Below are 15802 nucleotides of genomic sequence, written 5' to 3' on the forward strand. Positions count from 1 at the left end.
TTCCCGTCTCAGTAACATATTTTACCCTTAGAACCATTATATAGGAACACAAAGAAAATTACTATGTTACTTTTGGTGATCTGAGTCCTCAGGGCTGTTTCCTGGGCCTCTCTATTTGACAAGTTATTCCCTCTGATTCGGTAATCTAATATTTTTTTGATGTCCACTCATATGTATCACTGTTATCTCCTTTGGTTTTCTTAATGCTCTTAAAATTTTTGTTATTAATTCCTGATGTATAAGATTCCTCCCTTGAATATTAATTAAACCTTTTTCTTTCCAAATTTTTCCAAAAGTGTGAACTACTCCATATGTATTTTTGTAATCTGTAAATATAGTCCCTTTTTTTTTTTTCTCTTTAATTAATTCTAGGGCCTTATATAGGGTATACTGTTCAAAAGCCTGAACTGACCATGATGGGTTTAGAGGTTCTGATTTACAGGTTTTAGGTCCTTATTGATTATTGTCTCACTTTAGTCTGGGTCTCAATTACCTTTAAGCAGTTATGTTGTAATTTTTTTTGATGGTTTTCTAAACAAAATGTGCTGGACTCTGAGCAGAGGTTACCCTCAGTTTTAAATTAGGGGAGTCAAATCAATATTGTTTCATATTTTAGGATCTGGCTATCTGTTAGCCATTTTTCCACTTTCTGTTGTAAACATTTCTGACATTATGTGGAGTATACACTTTTAAAGGGGTATTAAAGGTAATCTTTCTAACTTTCTCCATTAATAACGCCATAGTGACCAAAGCTTGGAGACAAGTAGGCCATTCTCTACTTACTGGATCAAGTAACTTAGAACAATACCTCATGGGTTTTGTTTTGTTTTGTGGTTTGTTTTTTTTTAATTCCTGCCCAGTCTTGACCAAGGGTTATTCACAAAAAAAAGGTGGGTTTTTTGTTTGTTTGTTTGTTTGTTTTTGTTAGATCTGTGAGGCTTAATACAGGTGCCTGTATTAATGCCCTTCTTATTTCTTCTAATTTCAGCTCATCTTCTGTAGACCGTTTAAGTTGGTTATTAGTTAATTTCACCTTTTCACTGTAGTTTTTAAGCCATGGTCTACAACATCTTCGTAATCCCAATATTTGTCGAATTTCCTTTTTAGTTTGTGGGGGTTTAACAATTTAATAGTGGTTTCTCGGGTTCCTTCTTTAGTTTCTCCTGCTATTAATAGATCGTCCACATATTGTAATACCTTTACTTCTATGGGTAGAAATGAAATCTTGTAAAATTTTCTCTAAAGTTTGTCCAGATAGATTTGGTGACTCTGTGAACCCTTGTGGTAGCACAGTCCATCTTAATTGTTTTCATCGATAGCGGTACAGCAGTCGCAGAGAAAGCCCCACTCTCTTTGGCTGTTTACAGGGTTGACTTCAATTGTGGCCCTGCGGCGCGAGGAGAGGCGGCGGCCGCTGCCGGGAGGGGCTGCCCCCGCCGCTGCCGCCGCTGCTGCTGCTGCTGCTGCTGCTGCAACAAAGGACGTTGTCCGCTGCCGCTGCAGCGCCGGCTCCGCCGCGACCGCACGGAGCCGGACTCCTCTCCCTGACCCCGAACGCTCAAGTTCAATTTCAAAATCAAATCCCCTCTTAACAAACCGTATTCCGCCCCAGGGAGCAAGAGCAAATCACCAAGGACCTCAAAAGGTTTCCCTTTTGCACCTACAATATTCACGGTGTTCCCAGCAAGGGTGTAGCCGGAGGGCAGCCCCTGAACGGTGGATCCTTCGGCCCCTGCATCCACCAAAAACTCCACTCCCTCCCTTTGGGGACTCAACCTCAATTCCACTCGGGGCTCCGTAGATGTTCCAGTCCCCAATAAGCAGATCCCCTGACCCCCCCATTCACCTCCAAACATTTGTTCATCCTACTGTTTCCTTCCACAACTCCGCTTTAAGTGCCCTCTCTTCTCACAACAATAGCATTCAACTCCTGCTTCTCTACTTTCCGGTCCAATCGGCTTTCCTTATCTCCATGTACATACACCCCCTGAGTCTCTCTCAACAACTCGTCCAACCCTCTAACTTCTCTAATTTCTCTCTTATGTCCACTTACGATCTAGCCACAAACCATGTCCTCAGCAGGGCTTGACCCACGGCTGCACCAGGGCCAACTCCAGAACACAACTGCAAACCTCTCTCCAATCTTCCCGCACTCCCCAAATCACCATGTCTCTCAAATCACTCACACTCTGTCTATCTCCTGCAACCTGACGGTTCCAACTTGGTCTCTGTAGGGGCCATTTCACATCTCCCTGGGGCCTATGTTGATGTCTTTGGTCCCAGTGTTTCATCCCTGATCTCCTAATCATATCCCTTTTTTCAGATGTGAAGAGTATTCTTAAGATAGCCTGAATTTCATCCCAGGCGTAAACACTAGGGTTTAAAAATTGATCTAGTCTTTCGGTGACCCTTAGAGGGTCCTCGAGTAAACTTCCCATTTCCTTCTTAAATTCTCGGACGTCCCCAGAATTTATGGGTACCGATACAAATCCCACTCCACCCTGATTTCCCCCCATGGCAACTTCTCTTAGGGGCAATAAATGTGTCGCTTCCTGGTCTCTCCGAGTCTTACTTCGAGTTTTCATCCCCTCTGTTTCTATCGGGGCAGAAGGGGTTGGGTGAGTGGGTAATTGAGGATATATTCAGGGTGGAGATGGAGGGGGTGATGGATTTGGGAATGGCGGGGGATTTGGAGCCAGGACATATGGGGGTGGGGAGGGTTGGTTAGTTGGGTCTTATTGGTCGCGTGGGGGTCCCTTCGTCTTTTTCTTTTCGGTTAAGGCAAAAATATAACTTCTAGTCGAGGATATTATCCAGAGGCTGGCTTATTTACTTTTTTCTAAACTAAAAGGTTCTTATTGGTTCACATATACATTCAGAGCTTGACATACCCAATCCTCGAGTGACCCAAAAACTGGCCAAAATAATTTATCAGCCCTAATCTGTTTCCCCCCCCCCATATTTCCATACAATAATGTATCATCTTTTCTTTATTTTTCCCTTTACGAGATGGCCAATCATCCCAATATTTAATCATTAATTCCAAGGGACTATCTACCGGTATATCAGGTAAATGGCTCTCCTCCTTTTTGAGGGTACTTCTCCGTGAGTCCCCTCCCAGGCCAGAAACTTTATTCTTTTTCTGTCCCACCTTTTTGAGGGTACTTCTCTGTGAGTCCCCTCCCGGGCCAGAAACTTTACTCTTTTTCTGTCCCATCGTCCTGAGGTGCCTTCTTTCTCTCAATACCTTTCGTTTCCCTCCTTCGGTGGCCAAGTCCTTCGCGGGAGATTGGAACCGCACCTAGAAGAGGTCCGCACTTGCTTCGCAGAGTTTTCTGCGTCTCACACACTCGCACACTCAAGGAATCCCGTCCCCAAGCAGCGGTTTATACTTACGTATCTCTGCCGCCTGGATCTTCGTGCACGGTTTTATAGGGTGTTAGAAGAGCTCGTCTTTCTTTCCTTGCTTGCTACGCTCAGGTAATTTGGGTCCGTGAAGGTCAGAGCGAGTCTGGAGCGGGACCTGCCAATCCAGGACCATCCAAAGATGGGGGCGCCCTCCCGAGTTGGGGTTGCGCACCAGCCTGACTCTGATCACATCGGGGTCACCAAAATTGTTATAAATCGACAGAGCCAATTCTATATAAAATTCATAAATTTATTGAGAATAGCAAGCAAGCAGCGCTGGGCGGCCGGGGAGTCTGCGCTCCACCAACGGCTTGCAACTTTCTGTTATAGTTACATTCCTTTTATACAGTTCATGCACCCCTTTCTTGTAAATCTCCACCTTGTCTTGCTTCTTCTTTCTTCACTCCTGCAGGTTTGTTAATGGGTAGCTTCCGCCAGTCTTCTCCAGGGAGAGTGTCTTTTGATATGGAGAAATGCAGTCCTGGTAGAGTTAATCCCCTTATCTGGTAAATTATAGCCATTGTCTTTTCCCTCCTTATCTAGTAAGTTGTAGTTGTTGTCTTTTCTCGTGACCTTTATGCAACATTTAGGCAAGCCTTGCTTATTTACATAAAGCATTTGTTCAATCACAATGTGTCCCTTCCCCCTTCCCAATTGGTATGTAAGCCTTATTGTCTTCTTTTAATTCAACACGAATTACACAATGTCAGGGAACAATTTGGTTCCCTGTCGATCACATGTGTGACTATAGGAACCTTAATATTGTTAAAGTTTGAAATAGCTAACCATAGAAACCTCACCAGGAAGTTACTGGTCTTTCTATGTTTTGTTTCAAGAAACTAAGGAAACTGTCATGGACACCAGTTATGCTGCTTGGAAACCCCCTTATCCCTCCCATCTTGATTTGAGTATCGAAGATTCCAATCAGTAGAGCTAAGTGTAACTGACCAATGATTGTTTTTAAATAAGAGTATTGATAAGTTTATATAATCAAAGGACCAATCATTATAAAGGTTAAATTTAAGAGCAAGCATAGTATGCATTTTTATGTAAAGAGCTTATGTAACAATGACCTGACAGAAAAAGTCTATAAAAACTGATGGATTTTGATACGAAGTTGGACACGCCTTTGGAGGAGCAATCCCCCATGTCCCTAGCGCTGCTATAAATGAAGTGGCTGCTTCTTAACTTCTCATTGGTGTTAAGGAGTTTTATTCCAGATTTCGGTAACATATAGAATAACTAATTGCATATTAATCAGATTAGTATACATATACATAAAAATTATTGTAACTGATTATCACAGTACTGCCTACATCCAATCATGCGCAATGAAGGATCCATTTGAGTCGAAGGGCTGCTTTTGCGATCACTGACCCATTTGAAGTTCTTGTTGGCTGTCCTTCAAGTCTTTCTTCTTGTCCTTGTTCTTTGATCTTGAAGCTTAATGCAGTTTCAGTCACATGTGGTCAGTTTCAACATTGTTCTCATCTAGCATACAGGAACATCTAGTCATAATAGCAAAGAACTGCAAAACTTATGAATAATTACTAGTTAGTCACTTGACTACAATTTTGTAATTATGTCCCCAGCTACCCTTTGTCTACTGTTTCAACCATAATGTTAATATATGATCATTTATCAAATCTCACTTATATAGTCATCTAGCAGCAAACTGGTTTTCGTAGAAGGTACAAAATATTAAAACCATAAAAGTTTGAACAAACCACACGAAATGTATGGACACATGCTATCAGTGTACTGCTTTAGTAGTAATGGAAATGCTTTCCAGAGTGAGAAATAAAGTAGTACTGTTGACATCTTAAAACACACACACACACCCCACCTTTGAAGTTTAGATACAATTCCAAACATCTGGATGGTACTGAACTTGGATCATACAAGTAGTTTGTAGAGTTCTTGTGTTTTTTTCATTTACATTGGAAAAGCTATATTGCTGAGGTACTTTGCATGAATAAAGATAGATTCAGGCAGGCAGATTCATTGGGTAATTTTGGTTTTGGCCTTACTCTGCAAGGATAAAACTAAAAGATGTTAAATATAAGGATTCCATGTTGTTCCATCTCCCTATTTACAGCTCCTATAGGGGAAATATTCACTGTTCAGTGAACTCCTGTGTTGAGGATTTCTTGGCTGAGCGAGGGCACGTGAGCAATCCAGCCTTTAGCTGGGAACGAAGCATAAGTTTACAAAGTGCTGAAGCGGACAAGGACGCTGTGTCCTTGTACGCTGGGAAAAAAAGATAAGAAGAGTATGACAAACAACTCCTGGATGCCGAAGAATGAGATAAGTAACTGCTGGACACCTCGTGAAGAAGCTTGCACAGCCAATAGAGGATAAGAGTGTCGCGTGAAACGGGGTATTGTACCAATTACAGTATTGTATAAGGCGCGTGCACAAGCGCATAAGGTATATAACTGTGCTAAAAGTTGTAGTAAATGGGATTCACTTGATCACATTGGTCTGTGTGTGATGTCCCCTGTGGATCCTCCGCAACACTCCTGTTACAATTTCGGAGGATGTGAAGTGCTACAGAGTTTAAGCTGAGATGTGTTTGTATTGGGTTTGCATGGCAAGGTTTTCTAGCTGGAGGGCTACAGGGGTGGCTTCTGTGAGAAGCTGCTAGAAGCTTCCCCTATGTCCAATCGAGCCAATGCCAGCCGGCTCCAAGATGGTTCCACTGCTGGCCAAGGCCAAGCCAATCAGCGACAGTGGTAGCACCTCTGTGATAACATATTTAAGAAGGGGAAAAGTTGCTGCACAACAGAAACTGCAGCCAGAGTGTTGTCCCAAAAGTGGGGTTGTTTACCCGGTGTGCGAGACGCCAGTATACACACGGAGCAGAGGTATTTTATTCCAATTCTTGTTTGCGCAAAGATGGGGGCTAGGTGGTAATCCACAAAGCTAGCACCCCTTATACCTAAATGGGCAAGCAATTTATACAGTTTAGTTTTACATATTTACTTTCCAAAGTTCTTCCCCAAAACTGTTATTGGTAGTCACTTATCTATCACAGTTTCTATTGGGCTAAAGTTTTCCCCGCTTCGAATTAAAGGTACAGTGTTCTTTTATTCTACAGTGCATGCTCAAGGAGAGTGGGGGGGTAAATCTTTCTGGTCTTGAACTGAGTCGGTGGTTGTGATCTCCCCCTCCTGCCTTTACCTTTCCCCCAATTACAGAAGATCATTGCTGACTTCATGCCTATTAGCAATTATTCAACTTTCAGTGCCTCCTGGGGTAGGATGTTCCCTTCTTATTAGTCTTTTAGTTCTTCTTCAGGGGCACAGTTGTTAGGAAGGCATGCATTGTGTATACAAATGTTATGGGTTTGTGTGGCTCAGGTTTTTTGGTAGTGGGGGAGGGGCTCCTGTGAGAAGGTGCTAGAAGCTCCCCCAGCTCCAAGTCGGACCTGCCTCTGGCCAAGCCTGACCCAATCAGTGATGGTGGTAGCACCTCTGGGATAACATATTTAAGAAGGGGAACCTGCAGTGAGTGGTGGGATTGGAATGTGAGAGGAACACCTATGCAGACACCAAGGTCAGTGAAGAAGGAGGGGGAGGAAGGGCGCCTGAGGAGGTTGATGCCCCTGCAGCCCGTGGTGAGACAGCAGGCTGTCCCCCTGCAGCCCATGGAGGTGAGTGGTGGAGCAGATGCCCACTTGCAGGCCGTGGAAGAGCCCACGCCGAAGCAGTCGGATGCCCCCGGAGATGGCCGTGACTCCATGGGAAAGCCCGTGCTGGAGCAGTTTGTGACTGAATATCGGCCCACGGAAAGGACCCATGCCAGGGAAGTTTGTGAAGAACTGCAGCCCGCGGAAAGGGTTCACATTGGAGAAGTTCGTGGAGGACTGTCTCCTGTGGGAGGGACCCCATGGTGGAGCAGGGGACGAGTGAGGAGTCCTCCCCCTGAGGAGGAAGGAGCGGCAGAGACAACGTGTGGTGAGCTGACCCCAACCCCCATCCCCTGTTCCCCTGCGCCGCCGGGGGGAGGAGGTAGAGAGAACCGGGAGTGGAGTTGAGCTGGGAATGAGGGAGGAGTGGGGGGGAAGGTGTTCTAAGGTTTGGTTTTACTTTCTAATATCCTTGTTTTGATTTGATTTGTAGTAAATTAAATTGATGATTTTGTTTTTTCTTCCCCAAGTTGAGCCTGTCTTTTGCCCGTGACCATAAGTGGTGAGTGATCCCTCCCAGTCTTTGTCTCGACCCATGAGCCTTTCTTTATATTTTCTCCTCATCCCACCATTGCCGAGGGGGGAGGAGTGAGCGAGTGGCTGTGTGGTGCTTTGTTACCGGCTGGGCTGAAACCACGACACTCCCTAATTCTCTACCTACCTCCCCCAGCAGCACAGGGGGATGGGGAATGGGGGTTACGATCAGTTCATCACATGTTATCTCTGCCGTTATCTCTGCCGCTTCATCCTCTTCAGGGGCAGGACTCCTCACACTCTTCCCCTGCTCCAGCGTGGGGTCCCTCCCACAGGAGACAGTCCTCCACAAACTTCTCCAACATGGGTCCTTCCCATGGGCTGCAGTTCTTCACAAACTGCTCCGGTGTGGGTCCCTTCCACGGCATGCAGTCCTTCAGGAGCACACTGCTCCAGCATGGCTCCCCCGCAGGATCACAAGTCCTGCCAGGAGCACACTGCTCCAGCATGGGCTCCTCTCTCCATGGGTCCGCAGGTCCTGCCAGGAGCCTGCTCCAGTGCAGGCTTCCCATGGGGTCACAGCCTCCTTCGGGCATCCACCTGCTCCGGCGTGGGGTCTCCATGGGCTGCAGGTGGATATCTGCTTCACCGTGGACCTCCATGGGCTGCAGGGGGACAGCCTGCCTCATCATGGTCTTCACCATGGACTGCAAGGGAATCTCTGCTCTGGTGCCTGGAGCACCTCCTCCCCCTCCTTCTTCACTGACCTTGGTGGCTGCAGGGTTGTTTCTCTTACATGTTCTCACTCCACTCTCCGGCTGCCGTTTCTGTGCCACATCACCTTTTTTTTCCCTTCTTAAATATGTTATCACAGAGGCGCTACCACTGTCGCTGATTGGCTCAGCCTTGGCCAGCAGCAGGTCTGTCTTGGAGCCGGCTGGTATTGGCTCTATTGGACATAGGGGAAGCTTCTAGCAGTTTCTCACAGAAGCCACCCCCTGTAACCCCCCCCGCTACCAAAACCTTGCAACACAAACCCAATACAGTGCCATAACTTTGCATTAAACTGTGCACTACCTTAAGCTACCAACACAAGAAACTGAGCATTACTCAGTTTGCTTAGTTGGCTTTTGTTTAGAGCTAGGTACATGAGCAAGTAAGTTCTTGAAATCAGTCAGGTACTGTCAAGCTCATTTTCACCTGATAGCAAAAAAGGGTATTCTCTCAAACTCTTAGTTCAGTGTTGTTGTAAATATTTGTTAGTTTGGTACACATCATTTCATGCATGGAGATTGTGTATGGATAGCCTAGAAATTTTGGATGGAAGTGAATTTGAGAGAAAAGACACCTGGCTGTAGAGCTTGAGTCCTATAAAAAATAAGAGGTGCCGAAGGTGAGCAGTTACTGAACAGGGCAAATGCTCATTCTAAGTAGCGTGCATAGCTTCTCCTTTGTGGTTTTTGCAGCTTTCTGTAATAGATCTTCCTTCTGTGTACCTGTAGAGTTCCTTTTGTTTTGGAAGGCTAAATGCGTTGCACTGTATAATAAGATTCAGAGTCTCTAAGCAGAGGACAGAAAACAAATTTTGTGCTGAACCACCCTGCTGAATATGTGGGTGTTTTTTCTATAGCGTTTTAACTACTTGAGCTGATTTAGTTAAATCTTACTTTGTCTCATCAACCAGTAATGGAAAAAATGAAATCTGTGTGTTCATGTTCTTTTAGTTTGTGAGAACAGATTTCTTTCTTTTAAGTATGTTTTTAAACTTTTTTCCTCATATAACTAAGGGGTGGCTAATGATATGATGAGAATGCTTGTTTAGTGGTTGCAGTCAAGTCTCAAAGTCTTTTGGGTTTCTATTCAGACTTTTTTGTGATATCTTTTATTTTAATTTCTAGCTGATAGTTCTTATAAACATGTTCAAAGGTAAGTTCTCTTTACTTGGTCTTTTAATAGTCAAAATTTGCAAACAGGATCTTTACTGTAGCTATTCGCATGGAGGGCCTCATTTTATAAAACTTAAAATTCCAGCTGTTGTTAAAACTGGAGATGCGTCTTTCCATGGATTCAGTACAAGCTTGAGTGTTGGAAACAAGATGTATGTAGTCTGATTTTAATTCTGCCATTTCTGTCACTTGATATATGTCTTTATTTCTCCATCTGAAAATCCAAAGGTTAAAATATTTATGAAAACTTTTAAGGTTAATTGCACTTTCAGGGTGTAACTTTTGTGTGACACTACTGCTATTATGAAAATTAATTTTCAAAATACATATGCCAAAGCTATGCTTGGAACATGCACATAATGTTAAAGTTAAAGAATTTGTTTGGGTCTGTAGAGAAACCTCAATTAAATATTTCTCTGTAGGTATGAATTTAAACATCCATAGATGAAATTCTGAACATGTTTCTACAGATACATGAGGGGGGGTTTTATTGATAACATACATGTGTCCAACACACTCTGACTGGGTTCTTTTAGATATTCCATATGTAGAGGGTTTAATGTTTAATACCAACTTTAGTTTTTTGCAGTTATTTGACATTACATGGGACTTTGATTTAGCAGAATGATACAGCAATTTACTTAAAGCACAGTACAATTACAAGTTATATTTAGCAGAGTATAGCAGTTGCAATATACAGTCAAATCACAATACAAATGTGATTCTCATTACTGATCTCCATTATGATGCTGGGCATCCACAGTCGTTGGGAAGGAATATGTGGGCTGAAACCAGCTCAAGCCTGTTGCTCTCTTCAAAGTTCTTTCTGTTAGTTGTACAGTTTTTATACAGTATATGCTATACTTTATACTTGGGTTTGGCTCTATACTGAGTTTTTATACTCAGTTTGGCTGAGCCACATATCCACCCACCCATTCTGGCCTCGCTGACTCAGGAAGATATGCATTTGCTACTTATTATTATTATCAGCTCAAGCCCTCAACTGTTGTAGCCATTTATCTAGAACAAAGACTACTTCCCGTCTCCTTTGTGTTAAGTTCAGCTTTTTGTGACAGTTGTCATCAATCACTCCCTACTTCTTCACTTAGCTTAGTGAGTATGTAGTCCCTGTCTGTCTTCTCAGAGCCTACTTCCATTGTAGGAGCTCATTGATCAATCACAACATGAAGTGTTTAAATTTTTTTACTTGAAAAAGAGAACTTTTCTGTAAAATACCTTTTTGGCATTGTTCAATAATTCCATCATTTATATTGTAGGTCATGCAGGAGTCTCTGCAAGCATGATGAAGAAAAGAACTTCCCACAAGTAAGTTGCTAATATCTTTCCTAAAGTATAGTTCTCAGTAACTGGAAGTACTTGTTCTAGAAATGTATCTATATTGTTCCAGTCATTTTGCTCTTGAAAATCATGTGGAGTAGTATTCAGACAGTGTATATGTGTAGAGTCAGACTTTAATTCTTTGGGGAGGACAGTGGGAAAGAATGCACCATTAGTAGAGTTCTAAACATCATTTTGAATGTTACTCTGAGAGAAATTATCCTGTCAATACAGTTCTGTAATTTACTCTATAACTGAGAGACAAGAGGTTGCAAGCCGGAAATTGGGCACGTGTATTCTAGGATTCATTACAGCTTCAGTTTTTGAAAAGGATTTTTCACCTTTTTTAAAAAAATAAAGAACATACTGAAGTACTTTTATAAGGCAGCTGCTATTTGTGTGAAGGATACTTGCTTATCCTATACATTCATGGCATGTATTATTCTTTCTACTACATTTTAAAATAATAGCAGCTAAATGCTGCTATGACTAAATGTGAGATGATAGCGGTAATAGCTTAGACAAGATCGACCTTAGTGTCTAACAGCTAGATGTTGCATCTGGCTGCATCTCTGGTAGGTGAACTCTAAAATAAGCTGGGGAAAGGTGAAATTTATTAAAATGCTACTAGTTATATTTTGAGTATGAAGTCCTATAGTGGTGATATACAACATGCATCAATCCAAAGCAATTTGTCTGGCAGAAATATCTTTGGTGATTAACATTTGAATTAGTATTAACTGTTTCCCAGACACAACAACTGATGTAAAACTACTCTAATTCCTTCCACCAACTCTTCACTATTCAGTCTTGTCTATCTCCTTACAAGGCAAAGATAAACATTTATTTGTCTAGAGACAGGTAGAGTTAAAATTTAATTTCTCTTGTTCTTTTTCAACCGCTCAGAGAAAGGAGTGTATGATGGGAAGACTATCAGAGGTGGGTTGCCTTTTGTACTTGAGGGTGGTTAGATTTGTCTTTATTGTTGTGTTGATATACACTTATTGAAATACCTAAATAGGTTGTATATTTTTTAGCATAAAGGTTTTTATGGGGCATATTAAGTCATGATCCTAAGTCACATGATTTTGAGGCATTTAACTTAAGCACCCAACTGAGTTTTATGTTAATTTAGCCTAGTTTAATTGTTTAAGAATTGTTTGGTAAAGGTTTTATTTTGTACCAAACCAAGATGACTTTCTGTGTTGCTCACTGACTTCTCTGAGGATGACAGAGACTAGTATAGAGTTGGTTTTTTATTTGATATTCCTTGCTTATGTTTTTGAAATGAACAGTTAAGTAGTTCTGTAGACATGTTTACTATAAACAATTGGGATATGAATCACTATTTTAAAATGTATGCTGATAATACTATGAGCTGTTACAGCAGACCATGAATTAGTAATGCATACCTTGTCATTGATTTAGTTACGATGACTTTTTCATTCCTCATTTAAAGAAAAAGAGGAACAAGTCTACTGGCACTTGAGGGCCATAGGGGAGATTATAAACTAGGTTCAGAAGTTCATGGGGGAGGGAAGAGCCAACAGGATGGAACAGGTCATGGTCCAGTAACTGAGGAAGTGATAAAATGAGCTGTGTGAATTAGTCTTCTGAACTCTTCTTAACTAAAATGGTAGTTAACCATTGACCCTTTTGGAAGGGGGTCCCATGGTTATAGGTCAGCTGCAAAAGGGCAGTTCTTCTGAGTGCTCTGTCAGTGTCAATGGGTAGTGATGATCTCTGTGAATATGAAGCTGACCGTATTTGTGTCAGATCAGTCAGTAGTCTCTTGGCTCTCATCCTTTCCACCATTGGTGCATAAGGAAAGAGAGCACAAAACAGTGTAAGTATAAAATCTTCCTTATGCTCTCCAGGTTTCTCATAGTTGGCAGTTCAAGGACTTTGAGGTGGAGGTTGTATCTGCAGTATAACTACCACTGTACTTATCCCTTGTGAATTTCTGATCACTCTTTAAACTAACTTGTTGTGGTGGGTTATACTTGGCTATGGGCCAAACTCCCACCCACCCACTCACTCCCCCTCCTCAGTGGGGCAGGGGGAGAAAATAGGATGAGAAAGCTCATGGGTCAAGACAAAGACAGGGAGATTGCTTACCAGTTACTGTCACAGGCAAAACAGGCTTGACTTGGGGAGAATTAATGTATTGCCAAATAAAATAGAATCAGGTGGTAAGAAACAGGAAGACAAACATTAAAACAACACCTTTCACTCCCCCCTTTCCCATGCTCAACTTCACTCCTTCACTCCAGACTCCTCTACCACAGAGGGGGGAAATTGGGTAAGGAAGTTTACAGTCTGTACATAACGGTTGCTCTCTGCTGCTCCTTCCCTCTTGTACTTACTTTCCTCCCGCTCTGGCATGGGTTCTCTACAGGCCACAGTTCCTGTCAGGAAAATCTGCTCCAGCATGGGCTCTTCTAGGGGAGACAGTCCTGTCAGGAAAACCCTGCTCTGGCATGGGTTCTCCATGGGTTCTCCATGGACCACAGTTAATTCAGGAAATAGCTAACTGCTCCAGCATGAGTCCTACACAGGCTGCAGTGTGGATATCAGCTCTAGCACCATGGAATACCTCCTTTTCTGAACTTGGTGTTCCCTCTGCTGTTTCTCACACTTTTTTTTTTTCTACTTCCCCCCCCCCCCCCCCCCCCTCCTCTGCCTGTCCAGTGGTTTTTTGCCCTTTCTTAAATATGTTTTCACAATGGCACCACCAACTTCACTGATTGGCTCAACTTTGGCCTGCAGTGGGGCCATTGCCAAGCCAGCTGAAACCAGCTGTGTCTGGCACAGGGCAGCCCCTGACTTAGTCTCATAGAGGCCACCCCTGCAGGTGTTGTCGTGTGTGTGTATGTCTCTGCTAACAAGACCCTGCAATGTATACTCAATACACTTGTAATCCTAAGAAAATTAGTTTCACAACTGAATGATGGCTTTTGAAGGAGTACAGAAAGTACTTTAAAACTTCTGTCTTAAGTCTGAATATTGAGGAAAAATAGCTTATAACAATTCGCTGATCATATGATCCCCTGTTAGTGACAGTCTGTAGTAAGATCAAAATTCTAATTTGGGCCCTATTTTTAATAACTTTTCTACATGGCACCACGAAATATAAAAATTGTACTGACCATTCCTACTCTGCTTCATTTGTACTATTTTCTAAATTTCTTTGAACTTTGCATGATCTGGTTCTGCTAATAAAACTTTTTCATGTAACAAGATTTTAATTATCAGCTTAATGCCTTCAAGATAAATACTCAGTCGCCAAGGTAAGCAGCTCCGGTGTCGGCACCATCCGCAGCTGAGCGCTCTAGCACAGTGTACGGGGGGGTTCCTGAACCGGGGGAGCCACCAGGAGCACGCAGCTCCTGCGACAGCTGCTGACAAGACCTGGGCGGGGCCAGGAGCAATGGCGGCCAAGCTCCCCCCCACGTATACAAAAAGCCCCTAGGGAGCGCTAGTGACTAGGGCGAGTCAACAGTATGGTGCGTCAGTAAGGGCGTGGTAGTTTGCACGGAACGGCGTGCAGGAAGGGCGCTGTAGCTCTGCCAGCTCGACAAGGGAGAAACGGTATCCAGCAACAGAAGGCTATGTCTTCTCTAAACTCTGTACCTACCGCGACTGATGCAGCTTCCCAGACAGAGCTCCGAGGGGAACACACTGCTACCCAGGTGTCAGGCTGCAGGGCATGGCCTACTCTTATGCCAGTATCAGATGGCAGTAGTGAGTGCACCTGTGGAGGTGCACCCAGGTAGAGGAACTCCTCAGATTAGTGACAGAGCTCTGGGAGGACTGAGTAGATTGAGGAGTATCAGGGAGTTGGAGAGAGACATAGACTACTGGAATCACACCCTACCTTCCCTGCGACAGACCTGTCAGGCAGATAGGATGCATGATAGGGAGGACTCCCTACGCTCTCTCCACCTGACTGAATGCCGTGACTTAAGGGATAGAGGGTGTATTGGGTCTGGCTGAGATGGAGTTAATTCTCCCTGTAGCAGCCCTCGTAGTGCTGTGCTCTGTATTCGTAGCTAGAAAGGTGTTGATGACACACCAGCATTTTGGCTACTGCTGAGCAGTGCTGGCACAGCATCAAGGCTGTCTCTCCAACATTTCCCCCACACACACTTCACTGGCAGGCTGGGGCTGGGCAAGATCTTGGGAGGGGACATAGCCAGGACAGCTGACCCAAAGTGACCAAAGGGATATTCCATAGCATATGACATCAGCTCAGCTATAAAAGCTAAGTAAAGGGAGGAGGAAGTGGGGGGCATTCATTATTTATGTTTGTCTTCCGGAGCAACCGTTAAGTGCACTGAGGCCCTGCTTCCCAAGAAGTGACCAGACATCACCTGCTGATGGGAAGTAGAGAATAAAATCTTTTGTTTTCCTTTGCTTTCACATGTGACCTTTGCTCTTGCTTTATTAAACTGTCCTTATGTCAACCCATGAGCCTTTCATTATATTTTTTGTCCCCTGTCTGGTTGAGGAGGGGGAGTGATAGAGTGGCTTTGGTGGGCACCTGGCATCCAGCCAGGGTCAAACCACCACAGTCCTTTTTGGTGTCCAACGTGGGGCATGAGGAATTTGAGATAAGGATAGTAATTGGGACCATTAACGAGCAAAACATGGACTGAACACAGCTAGAAAGTGAAGAGAGGAATGATTGTGGGGAATTTATGTTGTAATTGTGGTGAAGGGACGAGGGGTGGATCGTGTGTAAATTGTCCACTTCTTGTTGGTGTTGTGATGATGATGATGAAGTTTTGATTTTGGGAGGGGAATTATTTTTTGTTGATGTGAGTGAAGATGGTGTGATGAATGTGAATTTTAATGATAATTCCTAAATATGTGATGCACAGAGGCGAGGGGTGGAATGTATTGGGTTTGCATGGTATCCTGGTTTCAGCTGGCATAGAGTTAA

The 15802-nt window shown here is 43.4% G+C and overlaps 1 protein-coding gene across 3 annotated transcripts in view; it reads left to right on the forward strand.

Annotated features, from left to right (window-relative positions):
* The window catches only part of LOC126035495 (spindlin-Z-like), a 110563-nt gene that overhangs the window by 74392 nt on the left and 20369 nt on the right, over window positions 1–15802 (forward strand). For all 3 annotated transcript variants that reach the window (XM_049794141.1, XM_049794143.1, XM_049794142.1), the window contains one exon: window positions 10797–10845. In XM_049794141.1, the coding sequence (XP_049650098.1) occupies window positions 10797–10845 (49 nt within the window). The remainder of the gene's footprint in view (window positions 1–10796; window positions 10846–15802) is intronic.

The sequence above is a fragment of the Accipiter gentilis genome, chromosome W (genome assembly GCF_929443795.1).
Source record: "Accipiter gentilis chromosome W, bAccGen1.1, whole genome shotgun sequence".
NCBI lineage: Eukaryota > Metazoa > Chordata > Aves > Accipitriformes > Accipitridae > Astur > Astur gentilis.